Below are 25,951 nucleotides of genomic sequence, written 5' to 3' on the forward strand. Positions count from 1 at the left end.
ACTAAGATTCCTGATATCTATTATATTTGCCTGAAATTGCCAGCCTAATTGAGCTCTAAAATCTTATGTACTATGATTTCAAACCTCCCTTCAAGACTACTGAGGTCACCTACTTGCTACATTTCAAACAAACCAACACACCAAGTAAGCCAATCAATTTGTATAAAAACATCTTCCTTCTCTTTTCTTGTTGAGAGAAAATAAAATGAACTCTTCTAACTATTTGATTATGATAATTTAACAACATTACCATTGTCATATACATATATGCTATGCTATGGGGCATATTACTAAGGATAAGAAGCCAGTCCAATAAGAACTGTATTCAGAAGACTATATACCAGGGTGAATGAGAGAGCCAAAAAATGCTATGTACAATAAAAGTGGGTCCTTAGAATTCTGCTTATGTATATTTTTATCTTTGGTTCATTTGTTTGTTTTTTTGGAATATCACATAAGCCTAATAAGAATAAAGCAATGGAATAAGAATATAAGAGCAATAAGAATAAACAAGGGAAACCCTTTGCTTCTTGACCTAGCACAGATAGTATTATATTAATAGGTGATTGGATCAATACAGAACTACTCCACTTTTGCTTTGTTCTAGTCTTCTCTACCATGGAAAATAATCCTTATGTTGGAAAGCTACAAAGTGGTGAGAGGTAATAGGATGTAATTTTTTTTAAATGGTCCATGGAGCTCAACAACATGAATTTGGATCCAGACTCTTCTCTCATGAGTTATACGATCTTGTACAACTTATTTGCTCTGAGTCTTGCTTGATGATATCAATAGTTTCATCCTCAGAGGGTTAGGAGTATTAAAGGCGATAATTCATGGAAGGCACTTTGACACAGTAACAACCTAATAAGTGGTAGGTAACAGGGAACAGAAGCCCAAAGTAGGTAAGAGAATATCTAAGAATTCTAAACTTGACAATCTATCAAGGCCTAGAAGAATCGTATCCCAATGTACTAAAATAATTTTTAAAATCAATAATGATGCTATGGCCAGTAACCTTTGAGAAGTCATGGCAAATGATAGATGTGCTGGACTGTTTGCCCCAATTTTCAAAAAAGAGGGGAAAACTTAGTCATTCCAACCAGCTTGCTAGATGTTTTAATCTCCAGGGACATTCCAGATTCATTATGGATTATGAAATGGATATTCTAAATACAATTTTAAAAGGTAGTTGTGATTGCTAAAACCAGCATTTAGTCAAGTGCAAGTCATGCTGAAAGTGTGACTCCTAATGCAGGAAAGTGGGTGAAAAAAAACAAAAAGAGAGAGACTCTCAGTATCATGAAAGCAACAAGAATGGAGAGGAAATCCTTAACGAGTCACACATGAAGAGCAGATTGTTGGGAAAGACATGCGAACAAGTGAGGCAGGTGAGGGCCTCAGGCGAAGACTGAGTTTTAGTTAAAGGTAGTTTTTAGTAGGAAGACAGAGGTTAAGGTTATGTCTTCTCAGCAGACTGGCACACAGTAGACCCTTACTAAATATTTGTTCAGTAGATGAATACATGAATGAATGATTTGGATTAAGTTCTAAAGAGAAGGGTGGAAAATGGTAATATAAGAATTAAAAGCTTGTGAGAGTCAGTATGAAGAAGGCGAGGCTCTTTGCATAGAGATGGGAGTTAAGTAGCACATGTATAGAGGCCTAGAGGTCGACCAACCAGGGCCACTGGGCCAAATCCAGGCCAGCACTTGATTTTGTGCAGCCCACGAGCTAAGAATAACTTTTACATTTTTAAATGATTGAAAAAAATCCAAAGAAGAGTAATGTTTTGTGACATGTGAAAATAATATAAAATTCAATTTTCAGTGTCCATACATAAAACCACTGCTTTTTTGTGGTTTTACTGTTGCAGAAGGAGCCAGTTATTAAGCAGTAATAATGTGCTAAGCACTTTATAAATGTTATTTATATAATTCTCACTACAACCTGTGAGATATAATTCACTCTTCCCATTTTACTGATGAGCAAACTGAAACTTATGTTTCAGCCAAGTTCACACAGTTTATTAGTGGCAGAGTCAGAAACTATCAGTACATCCACAGTAATCTTGCCTTTCCAGAGTTTCCATTTCCTCCTAGGATGAAAGCACTGGCTCTATGAGTAGTGAGACCACGAGATGTTTATTAAAGAGGGTTAAGGAGTGTGCTGAATGCTTAGAGGGCAGCTTTGGACCTGAATCAGAGGAAGAGAATGGTTTAGGCAGACACATTTCTAAGAGAGGTATATGAATTTAATTCTCATAAGTCCTTCATGATTTGGATACTATTATTAACATCCCATGTTGGATAAGGGGTGGATTTCTTAAAGACCATTTCCCAGGTAAAAGGCCCAGCATGTGGACACTCAAACGCTTTGGCTCTTTTGATGGGTGACACCACTGGGCCTCCAAAGGCTCATCCAATCCTACATTTCTAGGATCCCACGTTCAGAAGCACTTAGGGAAGGCTTCCTATGGATTGAAGGATTCCAGTGTCCTGCGTTCTTCCCTGAGACTTCTTTCTCTGCCCCGTCCTCCTCTCCCCCATCTTCACCTCCCAACTAGGCTTCTCAGACCTTTCAGTTAATAGCTCTGTTCCTGAATCACAACAAATCAATCAGCATATGAAGAAATGCAGCAGAGTTTAAAGTTCAAGTGTTTAGGGATGTGAAGGCATGAAACTCTCCTAACAGAAAGCCTGGAGGCAGATGACAATCTTTTGTCAAAGATTCTGCAGCTGTAGATTTCTGGAAGCGGTTTGTAACCTTGGAGCTGGCCTGTTTATTCCTGCCTTTGCTGCCTTTGGCGCTGAAAGCAGCCACTTTCCCACTGGGAACTTACTGGCTGGCCCCTGCTGCCAAAACAGGAAGTGATTTGAGTGTCGTCTGTTTTTAGGACTTTCTTAACTTCAAGAGTTTTAAAACAAGTTTCATTAGTGGATTTACTGCTTTGCTTTACTTTACTACTCATTTCTTCTAAAACGCCTGTGCCGGGGTTAAAGTCTCAGGGGCAAAGTCCTGTACAAATAGTCACTTAGTAACGAGCTTTGCAAACCCAGCCTCTCCAGCACGTTAAATTCAAAGCAGGGCTTTTTTGTGGTTTTTGGTTTTTTGGATAGAAACTGGTGAGGGTGAAGATAGAAAGAAGGAACAGGGAAGAGAAGGAAGAGAGAAGTTAGACCTCACTTCCCTCCTTGTCTTTCTCAGAAAACCAAACATGGCATCTTCCATGAAGAGCTTGTTTTCTGACCACAGCAGATATGTTGAATCTTTCCGGAGGTTTCTCGACAATTCCACGGAGCATCAGTGCATGAAGCAATTCATGGATGAGAAGCTGCCGGGCATAATAGCAAGGTAACCAAAAAAAAAAAAAAAAAAAAAAGGCCGTTTTTGTCCCAGGGACAAGCCTCGGTCTCGTTCTGTGCAGTGATAGATGGGTCAAGGCCATCCCGGGAGGCTGGGCGCGGGGATAAGAACGAGGTACTGACAGCCGCCCCGCTCGACCCTCCGGTGCCCCTTCTCCTGCCGCATTTCAGTTAGACGCTTGCTTGAAACGTTCAAAGGCTCTGATTTGTGCTGGATTTCCAGCTGCTCGGAGATAAGCGTTAACCATCTGAAGGCACAAATCCACGTTCCTTTGAGAAAAGATAAGATCCCAATCTTTGAGCCCAGATTTTTCAGCCCTCCTCTAAATTTTACCTTCAAAAAAAAAAAAAAAATCCCCAACGGAGTCTAGTATTTTTGCATTAGAATCAAATAATTACCAAATACTATTTACCCCTGAGGATTGAGTGGGTGCCTCTCAATTCTCTTAATACCCATTTAAATTCATTTTCCTTATCCATTATAGTTACCACTCTCCAAAAAAGAAAAAATTGTCTTTTACTTTCAACTTAATATTAGCAATGTAGCCCTAAAAAAGCATTTTCCCATTATCAGTGAAACTCACTAGTGTCTATCCTTCTCGCAGACTCCTTTTTTTTTTTTTTTTTTTTTTTTGGTGATTAATGTGTTCAATTTGTGCCAGAGCTGATAAGCATTATGAGAGCAACAGATTTCACATGGCAATGATAATCAAATCACCTATCTGGGGGTGCATTGCTGGAACTTACTCTGCGCTTCAGGAAATAATGATGGAAAACTGGGAAAAATGGCTGGGGATCCAATTTGCAACTGGAAAGGAAAGTTTCCTATCAGCAAAGGAAACTGATTATTTTTATCTTTTGCTGGATTTTTCTATTGTAGGCCTGTAATTCTTTCACCAGGACAGTTAACTCCACCTGACCAGAGAAAGCATTGTTGGATGTATATAGAATTTTATTTCCCTTTCTATCTTCTATTTTTCATGGTTCAGTTTTTAAATGTTTTTTTAAACTTGAATATCATATATTAATAAGTAATAAGTAATAGGATAACAATGCAAAAATCAAAGCAGACAGCAAATACAATTTCTTATCTAGGAACTAATTATAGTTTACTTCTTTGAGTCTTTTTGTTCATTTCTAAAATTAAAGGTAATGAGTTAATTTCTGAGTTCTTTTGCAATACTAAGCAACTGTGTTCATGTCTGTAGCTTATGCAGATCCTTGGTTTACTTCAGCCATCCGTTTGGTTTGAAGACATACTATGGATGCTTAGAGTAACAACAACAAAAATAGTGGTTCCTTGCCTTACCCACTTCCATTCCTGATTCGGGCTTTCCGGAGACAATCACTTTCAACACTCTGAAAACATTTGGTTGTTGCTTATGGAATTTTCTTTCCTAATTCTAAATAACATGTTATTCTCTTTCTTAATTTTGATGTATTAAAGTAGCTAAATAAACATGCACATCCCTCTCCCCATCATGTCAATACAACATATATATATAGTGGGTATATATAATATATACGTGTATGTATATATATATATATGTCTAAATTCTGGTTAATTTGTTTATATATCATTTTGCCTGTGTAAATATTTTTCATAATTGAACAATGCATTTATACTATCATTACTATTATCATTATATTTCCTTTCATGTACAGCCTTTTGTTTTTCCTAGAGTTAACTATTGTCTTGATTTTAGTTTATTTACTTAGCTTCCTATGTACCTATCACTACTTATACCCCAAGCAGAAGTATGAATCTCCTCTCAATATATTCCAACAGATCAAGTAACCTGCTGATTTTTCCTCATGGGAACATCTTTTCTGGAGTTCTCTGTTCTTTTTTCCAGTCTGGGTTGATTTGCTTTTGGCCTGCTATACAAGTATTGATGAGGAATTTATTTCATCTTCTAGAAATTCCCTTCTCTCTCCAGTACTGAATTCCTGGCTTCTGGATCTCATGCTGTTTTTTTCTTGGTTTCTTTAGTCTTTTTTTTTCTTCCCTGCTAATCCTTTAAGAGCTTTCTAAGAAAGAGTGCATGGGAGGTAAATTTTTTGAGACTTTGTGTATTTAAAAATGCTTTCACTCCTTGCTCATCATTGTTAGATAGTTAGATAGTTTGGGTATAAAACTCTACAATGAAAATGATTTTATATCAGAAATTTAAAGATATTTTTCCATGGTCTTGTAGTTACTGTTGAGAGATCTAATGCCATTCAAATTCTTCATATTTGGTTTGTGACCTTTTTGTTGTTTTTTGTTTTTTAGGATCTTCTCTCATATCTAGTATTCTGAAATTTTAAGATGATGAGTTATGGTGTGGGTCTTTCTCACCCATTTTTGTGAGTAGTCCCTGGGCCATTTCAATTAAGATCAGATCCTTCAGTTTAGGGAAGCTTTGGTATTATTTAATCATTCCTGCCCTCTGTTTTTTTTTTTTTTTTTTTTTTCCTTTCTTTCTGGAACTTCTATTCATCAAACAGAAGACTTTCTCAGTTGATTCTCTAATTTTCTTATATTTCCAGTTTTCACAATTTTATCTTTCAAACCTCTATTGTTTGCTATTGTATTTTTAATTTCCAAGATGTTCCTTTTTTTATAGCATCCTGTTCGTCTTTCATAGATATAATACCGTCTTTTATCTATTATAAAATTTTCCTCTGCTCTCTGCATGTTTCTTCTAAATTCTCCTTTTCTGTTTCTTTTGGTCTCTCTCATGTTAGGGGAGCTCCCCAACTACTGATGAGTCTTGGTTGTCCATCCAATCAAATAATGAGGCACTAAAAATTAGTTCAGGTCCTCTTTGTGTATGTACAGGAACAGTCTGTTGAGCAGTTGGCTCACTGTAGTAATCGATGTAGATTTTGCACTTGATGGGAGATTCTCAGATGCCAATATAGATAAGTTTATTTAGTGAAATGGATTATTTTTTCACAGAGGAATTATTCAATCCCCTATCTGGAGGTGGTAAGCAGGGTGAGGATGGTTACAGCATACAGCTGTAAATAGTAAAGTTTGTTGTTGTAACATATAATGCCTTTAGATCCTTGCCCAGAAAATAGCAAGTTTTCAATAATTCTTAGTTATCATCATAATATATGAAATAGGATGATAATAGTATCTAACTCATAGAGGAGTTGTAAGAATTCAAAGAGTTAATTCACTACAGATGACCAACAGGCACATAAAAAGATGCCCAACATTGCTAATTCTTAGAGAAATGCAAATCAAAACTACAATAACGTACCACCTCACTCTGGTCAGAATGACCATCATTAAAAAGTCTACAAATAACAAATGCTGGAGAAGGTGTGGAGAAAAGGGAACCCTCCTACACTGTTGGTGGGAATGTAAGTTGGTGCAGCCACTGTGGAAAACAGTATGGAGGTTCCTCAGAACACTAAAAATAGAATTACCATATGATCGAGCAATCCCACTCATAGGCATATATTCAGGCAAAACTATAATTCAAAAATATACATGCACCCCTATGTTCATAGCAGCACTATTCACAATAGCCAAGACATGGAAACAACCTAAATGTCCATCAACAAATGAATGGATAAAGAAGATGTGGTACATACACACAATGGAATACTACTCAGCCATGCCATTTGTGGGACTTCCCTGGTGGCGCAGTGGTTAAGAATCTGCCTGCCAATGCAGGGGACATGGCTTTGATCCCTGGTCCAGAAGATCCCACAAGCTGTGGAGAAACTACGCCTGTGCACCACAACTACTGAGCCTGTGCTCTAGAGCCCGCAAGCCACAACTGCTGAAGTCTGCACACTCTAGGGCCCACGTGCCGCAACTACTGAGCCTGCATGCTGCAGCTACTGAAGCTTGCGCTCCTAGAGCCCATGCTCAGCAACAAGAGAAGCCACTGCAGTGAGAAGCTGTGCACTACAACAAAGAGTAATTAGAGAAAACCTGCACGCAGCAACAGAGACCCAATGCAGCCAAAAAAAAAAAAAAAAAGAAATAACGCCATTTGCAGCAACATGGATGCAACTAGAGGTTATTACACTAAGTGAAATAAATCAGAAAGAGAAAGACATATCACTTATATGTTGAATCTACAATGTGACACAAATGAACCTACCTAGGAAACAGAAACAGAATCACGGACACAGAGAACAGACTGGTGGTTGCCAAGGAGGGGGTTGGGGGAGGGATGGAGTGGGAGGTTGGGGTTAGCTGATGTGAGCTTTTTTTTTTTTTTTTTTTATAAATTTACTTATTTATCTATTTATTTATTTTTGGCTGTCATGGGTCTTCGTTGCTGCGTGCGGGCTTTCTCTAGTTGAGGCGAGCAGGGGCTACTCTTCATTGCGGTGCACAGGCTTCTCATCGCAGTGGCCTCTTCCACTGTGGAGCACAGGCTCTAGGCACACAGGCTCAGCAGTTGTGACACACGGGCTCAGTACTGTGGCACGCAGGCTCAGTACTTGTGGCTTGTGGGCTCTAGAGCACAGGCTCAGTAGTTGTGGCGCACGGGCCCAGCCACCCCGCGGCACGTGGGATCCTCCCGGACCAGGGATCGAACCTGTGTCCTCTGCATCGGCAGGCAGACCCTCAACCAATGCACCACCAGGGAAGTCCCAGATGTGAGCTTTTATATACAGAGTAAATAAACAACAAGGTCCTACTGTATAGCACAGAGAACTATATTCAGTATCCTACGATAAACCATAATGGAAAAGAATATAAAAAAATAATGTATATATATGTATAATTGAGTCACTTTGCTGTACAGCAGTAATTAACACAACATTGTAAATCAACTATACTTCAATAAATTTTTTTTTTTAAAAAGAGTTAAGTCATATAAATCACTTAGCTGTGCCTGGAATAATAATAATAAGTTGAGTGCTTGTCATGTGCAGACACATTTCTAAAAGATTCACATCAGTTATATCATTTAATCCTCACAACTCCTCCATAAGGCAGATACTATAATTATAACCCTATAAGGTAGGTGGTATTATTATCCTATTTCTTAGAATCAGTAATAAAGGTACAGAGAAGTTAAATAACTTGCTCAAGGTTACATACTAGAAGCTAGGATTTCAACCTAGGTGCTCTGCAACCTCGCTATGCTAGCTAGTGATAGAAGCATTTTTAAGAATTAACCAAGAGCACAGACAGGGATGGGTGTATTAGGACTCATGATTATGAACTGGAAGATAATTAGAACTGAGGAAGGCAACTCATTCATAGGTGTCCTTGACTCTGTGTTTCCCAGTGTCCTTAAGAACTCTGCTTCAATCTGTCTTCTTCCTATTACTCTGGGCAGGCTCTTCACTTTAGCCAAAAACTAGGCTTCTTTTCCATCCTGAAGCACAAACAAACAAGCACCATTCTTTCAGTTCATGTTTCCTCTCTAGCAGTCTCCCTTTTTCGTTCTCACTCTTTCATCCTTTTTCAAAAATCTCTAGATCTTCTTCTTCTTTATTGAGCTCACTTTTAATCCCACTGCCATCTGACTCCTGCCCTCAACCACCTTTTTAAGCTGCTATTATCAAAGATATTCATATTGCCAAATTCAATGGAGAGTTGTCCTTTTTTTATGTTCTAGTAGTACAGTCTGCCACGTACAATGGCCTTTTCCTTCTCTAATTCTCTTATCATCTCTCTGAGCTTTACTGCTTTCCTCTCTGTCTTCTTTGTGTGTTCCCCATTATCCCTTGACTTTTAAAAGTTGGTATCTTGTCATAATCCCACTGCTCTTCTCTTTGATATACCCTTGGGTGATAGAATCTATTCTCCTAGTTTCGACCATTACTATATGATAATTCTCCAGAATACATCATCAATCCTGATCTCTCTCCTACCCAGCTTCAACCTTGCATATCCAAATGTCTGTTGAATTCAGATTTATCAAAACCTCCCCCCAAAAAAACACACAAAAAACTGACAAAACATAAACTTGCCATAAAATCATATTGTCCAGCTTCCTTTTCAATACCACGCTTCACCCAGTCATCCAAATTCTCAACGTGGCAGGCATTGTGCACCTCGTCCTTTTTCTGACCCCTCATTTTTTTTTTTTTTTTTACATCAGTTTAAAGAAAGTCCTACTGTTGCATCCCAGTCCATCAATTCCACTCTATCTCTGCATAGAGCCATAATACTGGGCTTTTTTGTCTCACATTTCAACTTAAGAGCAAAGTGGTCTTTTCATTTTTATGTATCAGTGCTTAGGATAGGCACATAATAAATGTTTAATAAACATTTGTTTATTGAAAGGAAGTTAGCAAGAAGAAGGAAAGGAGGCAAATATCAGAGAGAGTATGAATCACCTTAGCCTTTCTCCCATCTACAATGAATGGCTTATATATTACCAGACTCAAAGCCCACTTTTTCTGTTTTTGTTCTCCAAACAATCTTCAAACAAATGCTATTTCCTACCTCTGAGATGTTTATAGTGCTGTTTCTAAAAGTATCCCAGTTCAACATTGGTAATAAGTGGAACCTTCTAAAGATTTCTGAAGACAGCAATATAACCACTGAAATGATTGAGGCCTTTCTTGTTGGCCTAGTTTTTGTTCACTGTAATTTTAGTCTGTTCTCTTCAACTAGACTTGATAATCAGATTTTACAAACCACCTGGCACATTTTTCTTAAACTACATTTTTTTTTCTTTTTCAGTATTGGAGACACAAAATCTGAAATTAAGATTCTAAGCATTGGTGGAGGTGCAGGTATGAATAACACATTTTAAAATTTGTATTTCGCTCCAAACATCATGCTGTCTGACAGCAATATTGTTCATTCTTTAGGAAAGCCATTTTCCTTTGCTTTTGGCAGAGATTAGTTTATTAAAACTAGTAAGAGACATACTACTTCAACTAAGATTAATGTCCGCATATATTTATAGGGTTTAGGACATCGGCCTTCATTATTATCTATGATATGGATACGTGTGGCTTTCTTATTTTTTATATAAATGGAAAAAATATAGGATAACTTTGAGGATAACTTTGATCCAAAATGATTTAACTGTTCACAGAAAAGGGAAATTTCATAAGACATTCCTTAAGCTTGTGCCACTTAAAGCAAGGTCCATAGACTGGTTAATGGTTTGCAAACTATTACTGGTGCATGAGAAGATAAGTGTGCACTGGAATGTAAACCAATGCACAGCTCCTTTCACTGAGAAAGCTTTGCTATGGGGAAAAATATGCTTAATGACATAGTTAATTTACACTCTTGTGACCCCACTCTTTTTGAGTTGCACTGGCCTAAACCCTTCCCTTCCTCTGGCTCAGTTCTAAAGCTGCCCTCTAAGAATTCAGCACACTCCCCAACTCCCTTTCGTAAGCAGTTCATGTTCTCATTACTTAGAGCCAGTGCTTTTATCCTAGGGGAAATGGGAAGTCTGGAAAGACAGGTTAATGTGGGTGTAGTTTCTGACTCTGCCACTAATGAATTGTGTGAACTTGGCTGAAACATAAGCTTCAGTTTGCTCATCAGTAAAATGGGAACAGTGAATTGTCTCATAGGTTTGTAGTGAGGTTTATATAGATTAGTTTATAAAGTGCTTCTATAAGGTGGAGGTAGGTCCTTTCTGCAAAAATAAAACAAGAAAATTCATCTCCAGACTTTGCCTCATATCAAACTCCTGAGTAGTATTTGCTTTACTTTTAAGTTGCTAGTCATCTGGAGGTCCGAGTTAACATAATAATAATATATATATTATATAATATATATGATATATTAATACTATAGTAATATAATATAGTCATATATTATTTATAATATATAATATATCCATATATAATAATATATAGTCATATATAATATTTAAACATATTATTCATATGTTTATATCCTTATTATTGTTTTCATTTGAAATAACCACGGAGTGATGGTTAGTATAGGTTACAACTTGGTAACAAGTGGACACTACATTACCACTTGTCACATAGTGCCAAATGGTAATCTCTTGAGTCTTCTAAGGGTAATGTTCTAATCCTACATGAATGAGTTGAATTGTGCCCATCTTAACACAAAGATAACCAAGAGCCCTCTAATGGAATAGGATAGCTAGTTTTTGATGTCATCATTTGCTCATTTTTCATAAAATACACTGTAATATAATGTAATAAGGACTGACTCTTAAAATAATTCTACATTATTATCATCTTTCACCAAGAAAACAGAAACCAACAAGGACAGGTAATGAAAGATACTGTCATGAATGATCTAATACAGTGTGTTTAAGCTAAAATACTCTATTATTGCTTGTGATATTTTATGTCCTAAGGTTTGTAAGAGTGATGAATTGCCCAAAGAGTGTCCTATTAATTCATTCAACCAAGACAGTCATTTTCAGTGTGTTTTGCAAATGAATTTCAGGCAACCACAGGCAATGAGACTATCATTTGATAGTGTCACTTGTGCTTGGACAAGAAAAGAAGCCCTACAAGGAAAAGTAATTAAAAACAATCTCTACCGTGGCCAAGTTAATTGACCTTTTAATATAAAGTTAATTGAATTTCTAATGTAAATTTATCAAGATGCTTATAAGCTATCTAGAGAAAGGAACATTTGCCCCACACAGTGATTCCTTACGTAAAGGTGCACATAGGGGCTAATACAGAGAACTTTTCCAAACAGAGGAAGCAGCACTTGGTGTTCTTCTGACTGAGCCCTAACATTGTATTAATAACAAGCTCTGCCTTGGGGAGAATATGGGTGCCCTTTCAGCTCATTCTTCATAAGAAACTGATCAGAAACATAAGAACTGCAAGAGAAATTCAAGCTGTAAATACTTAGTCTTCACTGTTCAAGTAAGTTACATGAAATCAAAAGCAAGGCACTTAAAACCCCTAGGTCTAGAGGTCCTTGGCATGAAAGAGTAGTGTTTTTGGGGAAAGGACACCTCACTCAGTTAGTCTGAGTGCTTATATACCAACTGGGAGATGCTTATCTAATAATCTGTCATTGCCTAACTGCAAGGACTGTGTGCGCAGAAGAAAAATACATTATTATATAGTGAGGAACTTCCTGTACTTGCCTTAGAGAAATGGGTTCTCCGCATGCTTCACAATCTACAGTGTGCCCGAGATTTTTGCATTATCCTGTGGCTTAGGTATCCTTCCAAATTAGTGTCTGAACTCCAGTCCCTGGCAAATGAGGCCATTGGCCCCATCTGACACCTTGTACTCGGCTCCCATAATGCATTTTACAGGGTTCTACTCTGGTTTTAGCTTATGGGCCTCTCTGGTTTTACTTCCTGGATGTTTTCTTTTGGATGTACATATACCTACAGATCCTATTCTGCATATCTTTGGTGCAAATACTCTCTATATATTTGTAATTGTGATACCATTCTCACCATCATGATGAAAAAACACACCAAAAGCAAACAAACTAAAAACTTCCCTAAATCAAATTGCTGCATTTATATCACTTAATGTTCATATTCTTTGGGGGCCTGTTTGATTTTCTTCTCGGAAGCACGAGCAGGGGCTGCTATGTACCCTATCTGTCTTCTGTCTCTTCTATAGAGGTTGGTATTTGGGTGGAGAGGGATTTCATAATTTAAGAGAGAATGTAAGGTTTTAGAAAAAGGTGTTTGGGGCTTCCCTGGTGGCGCAGTGGTTGAGAGTTCACCTGCCGATGCAGGGGACACAGGTTCGTGCCCCGGTCCAGGAAGATCCCACATGCCGCAGAGTGGCTGGGCCCGTGAGCCATGGCCGCTGATCCTGCGCGTCCAGAGCCTGTGCTCCACAATGGGAGAGGCCACAACAGTGAGAGGCCCGCATACCGCAAAAAAAAAAAAAAAAAAAGAAAAGAAAAAGGTGTTCGGCAATTCAGTTCAGAAGCCAAGCAATTATTAGGGCTCTGAGCAGTTCAAAAGAAAGGAAGTTGATGGAAAACTTTTCCAGGTCTTCTTACTTACTTACTTCCATGTAAGTGATCTACTATATCAGTGAAATACAATTGATAAGCAGCACTGTTATTTATAGATTATATATTTAATGTTAGGAGAATGTTTGAAATAAATATTATATGTATCCACAAAATAAAGAGAGGAAATCAGGAGAAAAACAAATCATGTACAGAAATATAGACCATATAGTTTTTACAAAGGCCAAATAGAGAAGTGTAACGCTGTATGTGTATGTGCATAAGTTTGTATGCTTTCATGAAACAAAGTGAGCAATGGGAATGCTTTACTTTATTCGAGGTCTTAGAGTATTCATATCATGCTTATTTCAACAATTTTTTTTTTTTTTGGTGGCTTGTGGGATCTTAGTTCCCTGACCAGGGATCGAATCCGTGCCCTCAGCAGTAAAAGCACTGGACCGCCGGGGAATTCCCAATTGTTTTTAGCTATTGAGAGCAACCGCATTGTATTCTAAGTCTCATAGAACATGCTTTTTTGGTCCATCTTCAACACTGATGCTTCTTAAAATTAAACCACCCAATGGAGCTTCTTCATTATTCAACTTCTAATGAGTGTTGTCTTTACGTTTGATGGTACATGAAGAAAAAGAAACCCATACTCTTTTTGGTAAGGGAGAATGCTGTTAATTTATAGTGCACATTTTATACATGGAAAAAGGTTCCAGAAGGAGTAATGGGCAATGTTTTCTCCTTGCTCTGGGCTTTGCTTCAAGGATAATCATTTTATCTGCTGCATTGTTCAGTTCTTATGTTCAAATTCAAGAAAATTTTATAAGGTTTAGACAGGACTCAAATAATCTCATTTTATCCAGCTCTCTACTTTTATTTTTATTAACCTATTATGTACCAACTCAGGTGTCATAACTTATATAATAGTATATATATAAATTTTTAATCCACTGAAGCAATTCACATATGAAACACAGGTGGTATAAACCCTTTTATAACATTTTTTGGAAAATAATTACGCTGACATATGTTGAGTTAGGTTGTCTTCTTATTCTGTAATATATAGACACCAACATTACTACAGAGATTAAAAAACAGAAGAGAATTTAGAGACCATCAATACCCTCATTCTACAAACAAAAAGCCTGAAAACCATCAAGGCAGAATAAAACCCAAGTCTCTTGATTGTAGTCCAGTCCAACAAACTGTACTAAATAGATATAAAAGTTAATTATCGACTTGGCAAAAGAGAGATTCGGTATTTAGTAAAGACCAGCTATTTGAAAATCTAATTTTATCAGATTATTAATCTTGTTTCCTTTCATAAATGACATGTTAAGGTGACCCTGAAGTTTAAGCTAGGTGGATAGAAGTAGAAAAATGTAATTAAGGCAAGAACTGGAAGAGCCAGTGTATCCAGTTTAGAAGCAGGAGCTGGTAGGAAGCAAAGGTTAATGTTTCCAATGGTCTAGAGTAATCCAACAGTCTATATCAGCAACTAAGGAATGACTGGGGAAATATAGGGAATTGGGGGATTTTCTTTGCCTAGAAAAAGAATTTGAATGTGCTTATTGTCATCTTCAGATATTTCCTATTGAGCAAACCACAGAATATTTGCCCATAAAGGGCCAGTGGTTAAAAGAGAGAGATTTCTTTGTTCGGTATTAGAATTTACTAATGATCAAACCTGTTCAGAAATGAAAGCACACATCTTGGGATATAAAGAGCAGTCACTCTAGGAGTACTAGCTTAGGCTGGAAAAACACTTTGCACATATGCTATGGATAGGAATCAGGCACTGATTTCTTGGATGTTTGGGCCATTAAAGGTGCTTTCAGTCCAGAAAATCTATGATCTTATGAGTAACCTTCCAGAAAGAGGTAGGCATTTCTCCAGAGTGGTGTGGCTAACACCATGTTTGGTTATATTGAAGAAGTAGAGTTTAAATAGGACTTCTAGACATGCAGACGATTTTTGTCTGGATTCTAATTGCTTTCTAACTTGACATGAGTAAGAACTGTTTTACTTATGTGAAGCATGCTAGCACTTATTCCATAACCGGAAGGATATGGACTCTAGTCAATTATTAATCTGTAGGATTTAGGACTGTCTACTTCAGATAATTTGGGGCATCAGATATAAAGTATTGTTAAAGGCATTCATAATTATGTTATTTTGAAAAAAACTATTCTACATATATAAATTCAGCAAAATAGTTTACCTCATTGTATTGTATTTAAAACTTTCAGTGAACATGAAAGTACTGTTAAAGACAGACACAGTACAGAATGGAGAGACGTGAACATAATGCTACAATACTGCAGCCACTGTCATTAAAACGAAAATAAACAAGATTGTTTTGGCTAATTCAATAAGGCCTGAAACAGGAAAATGGGGATAATGAGCAGAGTGAAGACAAAACTATCATTATCTGCAGATTAAATGACTGTATACTTAGAAAAGCAAATAAACTCAGTTGTATAGCCTTAAAATTAATAAGAATGCAGTAATGGCCTGATAAAGGTAAAATAGGAAGAAAACAATATGGTAGATACACATTTCTTTTTTTGTCAACATCTGAGTGTTTTTCATTTACAGTTTTGATTATTTTACAATGTACTAGAAAGTCTGTGGCATGTGGTTATGTGTAATTTTGCTGAAGGACAAGTTCATATCTTCCCAGTTCTTGTGCCAGTTTGGGACACAGTCTCTTAGTCGGTGAATATGCTTCTACTTGACATACACTATTGAATAGAACTTTGTGATTTAATACACACAGTCACGTAACCCTGGTGTAGGGTGTCTGCTGTCATCCTCATTTTATACATGGTGAACCTAATCATATATGCCACAAGGGGATTGGGGGTCCTAGAGATTGGGGTCAATGCCCAAGGTCTTTTGAGGCTTTGTCTCTATTAACGATAACAAACTGATAGAAATGGTAAAAAAAAAAAAAATACTGGATTGCTGAGCTACTAATATATTCAGTACAAAATATAAGAAACCTATTTGAAGAAAAGTTCAAATTTTTACTGAGAACAATTTGAGAAAATTTAAAAAGCAAATATGCAATAGTGATGAGGTTACAATGACATGAAAGCTTTCATGTACAAAAGGTAAGAGTTTGAAATGAAACGAAGTTTTCCTGAAAGTAGCATGGCATTATATATCAAGAACAGTTCTGATATTCATCTATTGCAGAAGGCCCTTGTGATGCTCGTTGTTAAAATACTGACATACTTGGTAAATAGCCAATCCCTGATGTCCCAACACAGCCCCTGCTGCTGCTTCAGCCTCTCCTCATAGATTCTGTACATCCTCTCCACCCACCCTGTACCTCAGCCCCCCACCTCCAAGAGTTCCAGCAATTGGACTGGTCTTGCCTACCCAGAGGGCCCCTGAGAATGTTCTTTAGTTCTTTAGCCTGCATCCTTTCTCAGCAGCTAGCTTCTGACACCTGTTTTTTTGTTTGTTTTGTTTTGTTTTATGTCACCAAAGATCAAGGATCTCATTCTAATCATTAATTCTGGTTCTTGGAATTAATCTGCAAAGAGATTTTTGCACAAAAATTCACGGTTCATTGTCAGATGCTTCAGAATAGCAAAAAAACTTAAAACTAAGTATAACTATACATATAAAACTATATATAAAAATGTATTTCTATGTATAAATACATATTCATATATATTTCCACATATAAATGCACACATTTATATATTTTTTAGATATATACTTTTATTTATATTATATATCAAAGGTTAATAATGAAATTGATTATTCCACATACCCGTTTTTGAGAATACGAATAGCACTTTCAAATAAATTTTGATATATTCATGGTTTAACTCTCAAGTGGGAAAGTCAAAATAATTCTTTTTTTTTTTTTTTTTTTTTTTTTTTTTTTGCGGTATGCGGGCCTCTCACTGTTGTGGCCTCCCCCGTTGCGGAGCACAGGCTCCGGACGCGCAGGCTCCGGACGCGCAGGCTCAGCGGCCATGGCTCACGGGCCCAGCCGCTCCGCGGCACACGGGATCCTCCCAGACCGGGGCACGAACCCGTATCCCCTGCATCGGCAGGCGGACTCTCAACCACTTGCGCCACCAGGGAGGCCCCAAAATAATTCTTATACATAATAATCATAACGGGTAAACTAAAGAAAATTATTTCCTCAAAGGGGAAAAAAAACAACTTAGGAGAAAATAAACCAAAACATTAACCTTTGCTCTCTCCAGTAGTGAGATATTTATTTTATTTTTACTTTACACTTCTATGTCTTGAGTTTTCTATAGTATTAATTGTACAGCCAGGGACAGGAAAAATAAACCCAATTTAAATTATAATTTTATAGTTGATGAGAGATGATGGTAAAGAATAGACTCACTGACTTCTGACAGTTCCTTCAGCTGTTTGGCTGATGCCCAAAGAAAGCACTGCTCTGACACACGTTTTCATGACAATTTTCCTTTGGCTATTTCTGACTCACCAGTAATAGTATTGCACCCATACGAATACTTTAAGAACAATCTCGCTTGTGTTGTAGCGTAGCAGAGCTTTTCTTTCCATCTGTTCTCCCATGGCTGCTGCGAGGACATGGTGGCCATGGTGATGAGAGTGAGGGTGATGTGGATCAAGAGGATGGTGGTTGTCAGCTCTCTGGTCCTTCAGGTCCTTGATGTTTTCTGTTGATTATTTCTTGCTTTTTTTTTTCTACAAGGGTAACAGGCTCTCAGACTTTACGCACACTAGGGTGGAAAATTTTCCTCAGCAACATTTGTGTTTTAACCACTATTAATGTGGCGGGCCAATGGTGTAAGGGTCAAATGAGAGATCGTGAAGGTTAAGAGCGCGTAAGAACACGGATGCATGCTGATATTGATGAAATCACACCAACTATGTGATTATCTTGGACTAACTTTGTCAGCTCAAGTAGTTTCATCTTATAAATCCTGTCTTTGGGCATGATGGAGGTAGAAGAAAGTTGCTACTTTATTAAGGGTAATTCAATATAACTTATAAACATCATAATATGGTAGGTATAGAATGTACCTCTCTATGTATGTGCTGAAGTAGCAAATATCTTTATGTTTAAAATGTATAAATTGAAAGGTAAGGCAAAACGCAGTCTTTTTTGAGTTGTTTATGAAATATCTCTACACTTCAGTGTTCAGCACCCTTTGGGACATTTTCTCTATGTTTGTGTTTCATAGAACATTTTGGTAGCATGGCTTTTCTTCTGAAGTTGCAAAGCAATCAGGCAGTATTGTTCCTGGGCCAACAGCCAGAAGACACATGAGAGTAAATGGCAATGCCCTTTTGGCTCCGAATTTATATTTATAATCCCCTTCCTGAGACTCTCCAGCTATTTTAATATTCTACTCTTGTCTTTCCATACTGACAGAACTGCCTCCATATTGAGGCTCCCAGGGGGGCAAAAGAGAGAGAGAGAGAGAGAAAAGAGAAGGGATCTTGTCAAGAATGTTTTATCTTTTACACTGCAGCTCAGAATCAGATTGTTCTTGTTCTGGTTGCAAACCCATAGCTGAAATTACTTTTCATCACTAAGCAGAGAGCTATCTGGGCAATTTTTTTCCCTAGAAACAATCTTTTTGTGCCTGATACTCTAGTAGAGGGAAAAAGGAAGATTGTAATTTAATGCAACTGTAATAGAATAAAATTTTTCCTGCTGATACTCTAAAGAATTCACATATATTTTGATATTAGAAATGAAGCAAGGGCCTCCCTGGTGGCGCAAGTGGTTGGGAGTCCGCCTGCCGATGCAGGGGATACGGGTTCGTGCCCCGGTCTGGGAGGATCCCATATGCCGCGGAGCGGCTGGGCCCGTGAGCCATGGCCGCTGAGCCTGCGCGTCCGGAGCCTGTGCTCCGCGACGGGGGAGGCCACAACAGTGAGAGGCCCGCATACCGCAAAAAAAAAAAAAAAAAAAAAAAAAAAAAAAAAAAAAAAAAAAAAAAAAAAAAAAAAAAAAAGAAATGAAGCAAGAATAGATGGAAATCAAATGGCTGGAGATAACTTGACCAGTCTTTAATCCTCCATTTTCTTGGCATGGAGGATGTTCTTATTTGGGGCAGCCCCAGGGTTCTCAAGCTGGGCTTTGTGTTTCATTGAATGTAGCTCAGTCAGAAAGACAAGCCATCACGAATACATGATGAGTGCTCTTTCACAGTGTCATTTTATTATGGAGCTGCCCATTTAGAAAGGCAAATCTTCATTTCCTTCTTTCCCAGTCTCCTTCAGCCTTCTCTTAAATGTCACCTTTTCCTGGAGGCTTACATGACCACCCAACTGAAAATCACAGAGCTTCCCCTCATGGCTTCCCCTTGCTATTTTTTGCCTTGGTTTTCTCCATGGGACTTATCATCATCCATAATGGTTGGATGTTTTTGTCTATTTTATTCATTGCTGTATCTCCAGTGATTAGAACCTAGCATTTAGTAGGTGCTTAAAAATATTTGTTGAATTAATGTATAATAACTTTAATTTATTGAATTATTACTATATATCATGAACTGTGGTAAATTATCTCCATATAATGCCTTTAACATTCAGAGTGACCCTGCAGAGTAGACCATATTATCCCTAATTTACAGATATGCAATTTAAAGGGCAGAGATATTAACAAATTTGCATAAGATATTTCTAGTGAATACTAAATTTGAGTTCAATTTTCTCTATAGCCTCTAACTTTTCCTTTTCATATTTTTTTTTACTTTTTAATCAAATGACCTCAGATTTCAAGCAAAAGGCAACATTCCTCTGCTATCTCATGAAATATATCCTTGAAGTTCAGGGAGTGGAGAAAAGTTGTCTGGAAGATAATACCCCTACCTTTTCCCTATTTTTGAACTTTTTAAGTTCCACTGTCAGGTTTCAATTATATGTTGCTCTTCAAATATAGGTATGATGCATTTAAAATATGGCCCATGTGAAAGCAAGGTATTATAACCACAAAAATATCTGACTGTGAAATTAAGTAAAACACTCAACTTAGGTCAGAAAGGAGACATGGGAAGTCATACTATATAGTTGTAGCTGATTTGAGGGACGGAGTAGTACAAAGGGAAGAGATTTGCAAGGAAGGAGATTTTAAAAATTTAGTTTTCATTTAACTTCCCAAATCAAAAAGTCAGGATAGAAAATAACACAGGAGTGAACAGAACAGAAAAAAAAAAAAAAAAAAACACCCACAACCCAGCCTAATAGAAAAAAAACACAAAAAAACAAACAAAAAAAGCAACCACAACTCAGACTAATAGAAAATAATCTTTGATTCATGCTGACAGATGTTTGGATTTTCCTAACTTTGCTCAAGGTCCACATATTGATCAACTGAGAAAATCAGTTACATCATCATAAAATGCCCAGACTCCAAAATCATTAATTTGTTTTGCTAGTCACAAAAGGGGGTGCGGGAGGGAAGGAAAGAAAAGAAAAAAAAAAAGAAGGATGGTATATTGAAAAGAGTTTACTTAATCCCTATAATTTTTCCATTTGTCACAGGAAACTTTGCAGATTTTGTTCCAAAGCTTTAGGGGGAAACATGTAATAATAAGGCTTTAGTTAACTCAAACAACTGCTGGCCTAAAGGCTTAGGATGTCATCAATAAGTAGTCTACAATTGCCAGAATTATGATCAAGCAATGCCTAACGAGAGATCATATATGAAAGGAGACTGACTATAAAATGAATAAGTACTGCCTTATTCCTCTTAAATATTGTTTTCTGGACCTGAAAGTTAAGATTTCCAGAAGGCTCTGCGATGCACAATAAAAGCAGCAGACTGCTGGCTTCCACATTTCTTTTGTTTACCCTGAATTTGTGGAGAATTTCTGAGTTATTTGACTGATTCATTTCTAGTTTACTTTCCCCCATTCTTTTGGCATATTAGTTTGGCTTGGGTGCTCTTTAAAAGCCTTTATAGGGCATTTAACGTCTGATACTGGAACACATTCATAATGTTATGGCTCCTATTCAGAAGGATTCAGCCGAGAAAGAACAAATAATCTTCTTTCTTTTCTTTTTTTTTCATTGTTTGAATCTCTTTACTGTTGGCTCATGGTACTATAGGGTCTGATAACCCTTCACATGCTTTTCAGTGATTAATGATCAACCTGCTCAGTTGCTTAATCCAGCATTTTAGAGTCCTTGATACTTTTTAACAAACTCATTGGAATCAAGCCTTTGCTAGTGAATAAAATAAGTGAATTAAAGCAATAATTCAGATCAGGGAACACAAGGTTTTATCTGTGTTGCCAACTCCAGTCAAATAACTGGCAGTTCTGTCTGAAGGATTCTGATGTTACTGCTAGGCTCTGTGAGAAAGACTACCGAGGTAGTTAGTGATGTGTGGAAGAGTTCATGCCTAAGAGTCAGTCAGATGAAGTGAGGCGGTGAGGGAAGAGTCTTCCTGGCAGAGGAGAGAGCACAGGCAAAATGTATGGAAGAGTCATGATGTCAATGGGGGAGGGCGAGGGGGAGAGCGAAGCGTAGAAATCCAAGAAATTCAGGGTTCCTAGAGACAAGAGTTTCAAAACATGAAGTTGTGAGAGATGAGAATAAGAAAGCAGGGAAGGTGGTCTGTGCTCAGTTAAGGAGTTTGGACTTAATCCAGTTGATTAGTCATCAGAAGGTTTTAACCTCAGAAATATTGGGCTTGCTTATTAGCTCAGAGTTTTAAATGGTTGTTGTAGTGATGGCTTTGAGGGAGACAAAGTTCAGCAGAGACAGGCTGAATGTTTATTATTTTAGTATTCCAAGAGATAGGTAATTTGGGCCTAAACAAGGACATTGCTAGTATGGATGGAAAAGAGGAAGTAAAGAAACATTTAGCAGGAAAACTTACAGGTGGCCAGGGAGGGAAGATGAAGAAAAGAGCAAAGCTTGGATGTCTGGATGGAAAGTAAACAGTATAGGTGATGTATCAAGAAAATATTTGTAACTAAATTTATTTAGAACTGAATGCTACATGTTTAGACTGTAATACTACAGAACATCTGAACTACCTCTCCACTGACTCTCTTTTTTGGGGGAAAGAGGTTCATATAAATAATTTTTTTAAATGCATTTCTCTTATTTCTGAGTGATACAAGAATGCAAACTACATATGGTATGAGATTAAGGAATATATTGTCTTATGGGAGATCTCTCTCTCTCTCTCTCTCTCTCTCTCTCTCTCTCTATATATATATATATATATATATATATATATATATATATATAATCTCACAATAAGAAATAATAGAGTCTGTTATAAATAACAAACATAACACAGAAAATAAGTGTCTTACGAGCATGGTGACATTGTTTATTGTCAAACCCAGGATACTTTTAAGAGTGAGAGTGGGAGGGAGTAAAAGGAGTAAAATTATTACAGTTTTTTGAAATATTTATTTATTGAACAAACTGTTTTTATTATATCGGTCAATTTATAAAATAGTTCTTTTATGTCATCAAAAAGTTTACGAATAACAAATGTTGGCAAGGATGTGGAGAAAAGGGAACCCTAGGACACTGTTGGTAGGAATGTAAATTGGTGCAGCCGCTATGGAAAACAGTATGGAGATTCCTCAAAAAACTAAAACTAGAACTATCAAATGATCCAGAAATTCCACTCCTGGGTATATAGCCAAAGAAAACAAAAACACTAATTCAAAGATACATGCACCCCAATGTTCACAGCAGTATTATTTACAATAACCAAGATACGGAAGCAACCTAAGTGTTCATCAACAGTTGAATGGATAAATAAGATGTGATACATATATCACCATGGAATATTACTCAGCCATAAAAAAGAATGAACTTCTGCCATTTGCAACAACATGGATGGACCTACAAGGTACTTGTGCTAAGTGAAATAAGTCAGACAGAGAGAGACAAATACTTGGTTATCATCTATACGTGCAATCTAAAAAATAAAATGAAAGAATGAATATAACAAAACAGAAACAGACTCAAAGAGAATAAACTAGTGGTTACCAGTGGAGACAGAAAAGGGGGGAGGAGCAAGATAGACGTAGGGGATTAAGAAGTACAAACTACTATGTATGAAGTAAATAAGCTATATTGTACAGCAGCAAAGGGACTATAGCCAATATTTTATAATAACTACATATGAAGTATAATCTATAAAAATTTTGAATCATTCTGTTGTACACCTGAAAACTAATATAATATTGTAAAGCAACTATATCTCAATACAAAAAACTTTAAAATATAGTTATTTTTTTAAAAAGTATTTTCAAAAATAAAATTGCAGTGATAATATTTTGTTAAAAATTAAAGAAACTTGGGAAACAAAACCAGATGGGACATTAGCACCAGGAGCGAGTACAACTGTCCCTGGCAAACAAGAAGTGTGGTCACCTGACTTATGAAGTCAGAACTGCATTTTATGTGCTACCCCCTGAGGAAATAATTTCATTATCTCCTCTTGTTATTCATTCATTTTTGCTAGGGACCCAGCAGTGAATGCACAGAAGGTTTGTGTCCACACGTGGGCTTATGCTCTGTAGAGGTTGTTACATGAACCTACGGGTTCCGAGTCTCCATTGCAATTCTAGCATTGTGTCCTCTGTCATTGCCATAGGAGGCGGGACTGGGTGGCTCTATGGTAGAACATTCTGCAGGTTGGGAAAGGGACACGATTGGAACGAGCCCTGGGGATGTGCTAGATACATTCTTCCATTTGGGTAGATCCCACTATCTGAATTTTAAAATGTTGGATTTGGGAGCCTCAGAATTAATGATTTTTTTAATCTAAAATATATGGCTAGGCGCATAGCACAGGGAGATCATCTCGGTGCTTTGTGACCACCTAGAGGGGTGGGATAGGGAGGGTGGGAGGGAGGGAGACGCAAGAGCGAAGAGATATGGGGATATATGTATATGTATAACTGATTCACTTTGATATAAAGCAGAAACTAACACACCATTGTAAAGCAGTTATACTCCAATAAAGATGTTAAAAAAATAATAAAATCATTGCATGTTAATAGAAAAAATAAAATAAAATAAAATAAAATATATGGCTAGGCTGATAGAGACAAGAACAGAACTTTTGGCCTCTGGGCTTTTGGGGCAAGCTGGAATCTCTCTATTTCTCATTAGCCCACATATTTTCCTGTCAGCCTTTTGCCTTAGTTATCTTTTGTACCCTCCAAAAATAATTACTGTAGAGAAAAACTTCCTATGTCCTTTTAGTATTTGGTGTTTTCCTATTTCTTAGTATGAAGTTGTTAGAAAAACAAACACTTCGGAGTCAGACAAGTATGCCTTAAACTTTAGGCACATTAATGTCCCCTCAGTGTCAAATTACTCAAATCACCTTATCTAGTTGGGAACAATACTGTGGCGTTTGTGATAGCACTGTGGTCAGGATTAAGTGAGATGTTTCAAGTCAAGTGCCTAGCACAGTGTTTGACAAATAATAGGTGGCCAATAAATGACGGCTAGAATAATGATTAAGGAAGGACTAAAAGGTGTCAGGTTGGTGGGACCGGCTTTGGAGAAAACTGTCACATAGGCTTCTTCATCCTCTGTTTCAGCTTCCTTCCCATATCTTCTCCCCCCGTAATCCTCACTGTCTCCCATTACCAGTACTTGGGACTCTCATTATACCATTAGACGGCCCTCTTTTCCTAGTCTAGCATCTTTTGTTTCTGATTTATCTTCCTCATCTCCTCCTTTTCAGACCTCTCAGTCTTATGACCCATGCTTTTTTCGCCCACCATATCTAACCTTGGAAAGGTTCTGTTAATGCCATTTATGCCAAAATGTTAAAGACTAATGTCATTTTCATATGCTAGCCTTGCCAGCAGATAAGTCTGTTTTAGTGAAGGTCAACATCATAACTAAGAGAATAAAAGTGCAAACTTAATTTGGAGGCATCAGTAATAGGGAAGGAAGAGAGATTTTTAAAGAGAAGGACTCAATGATAACAATAAAAATAATGAACAGCTAATATTTATTAGGTGCCAACTCTATTTTGCACTATGCTTTATATGCATTGCCTCATTTAATCCTCTCACCCAATAAATTATGTACTATTAATATTGCTGTTTTTCTCATGAGGAAAATGCACCTTGGAGAGATAAAGCAAATTTCCAAAGGTCATAATACCAAGTAAGCGGATCAGACAGGTTTGGAACTCAAGTCTATCCAACTTACCATCATCTATCCCTCTTACATTAGTCACCTACAGGCTAAATTTTTATCAGGGTAGGTATCTATTTGCTCCTCTTATCATCATTTGCTAGAGCCTAGTGCAGTGCCTGGCACATAGTAAATAATCAATTAGTCATTGGTGCATGAATTAATACATAAATATCTATTCTGCCATAACTTCCTCTCCATTTACCTCTCTGAGATCACCTCTTGCACGGAGGCACTGCCTTGCCTAACATTCCAAAACTGTGAATTGCCAGTAGTCCCACATATATGATTCTGTTTCCTGACTTCCTGTCCTCTCTACCTGCAATTCCCATTTCCCCAGAAGTCCCTGGGCTAACTTCCACTTACCCTGTAACACAGAGCTCAGGAGTGATCTGCCATGAAGCTTTCCCTCTCTCTGGCCTCTTCTCCTATCCTCCCCCTCACCGTCTCCTTTCTCCTTCCCACCTTGGTCCAACCCAGGCAGGGTTCTTTCCATGTCTGTCTATACCACTAGACCATGGTGTTTTTGAGGGCACATGTC

General features: G+C 37.4%; 1 protein-coding gene across 1 annotated transcript in view; it reads left to right on the forward strand.

Annotated features, from left to right (window-relative positions):
- The first annotated feature begins 3,176 nt into the window (after positions 1-3,176).
- HNMT (histamine N-methyltransferase) overlaps positions 3,177-25,951 on the forward strand; it is a 35,937-nt gene continuing 13,162 nt past the window's right edge. Inside the window, exons 1-2 of the mRNA XM_060106814.1 lie at positions 3,177-3,354; positions 10,024-10,076. Coding sequence (XP_059962797.1) covers positions 3,218-3,354; positions 10,024-10,076 — 190 coding nt within the window. The 5' untranslated portion in view covers positions 3,177-3,217. The remainder of the gene's footprint in view (positions 3,355-10,023; positions 10,077-25,951) is intronic.

This window comes from Mesoplodon densirostris, chromosome 8 (genome assembly GCF_025265405.1).
Source record: "Mesoplodon densirostris isolate mMesDen1 chromosome 8, mMesDen1 primary haplotype, whole genome shotgun sequence".
NCBI classification, from domain to species: Eukaryota; Metazoa; Chordata; class Mammalia; order Artiodactyla; family Ziphiidae; genus Mesoplodon; species Mesoplodon densirostris.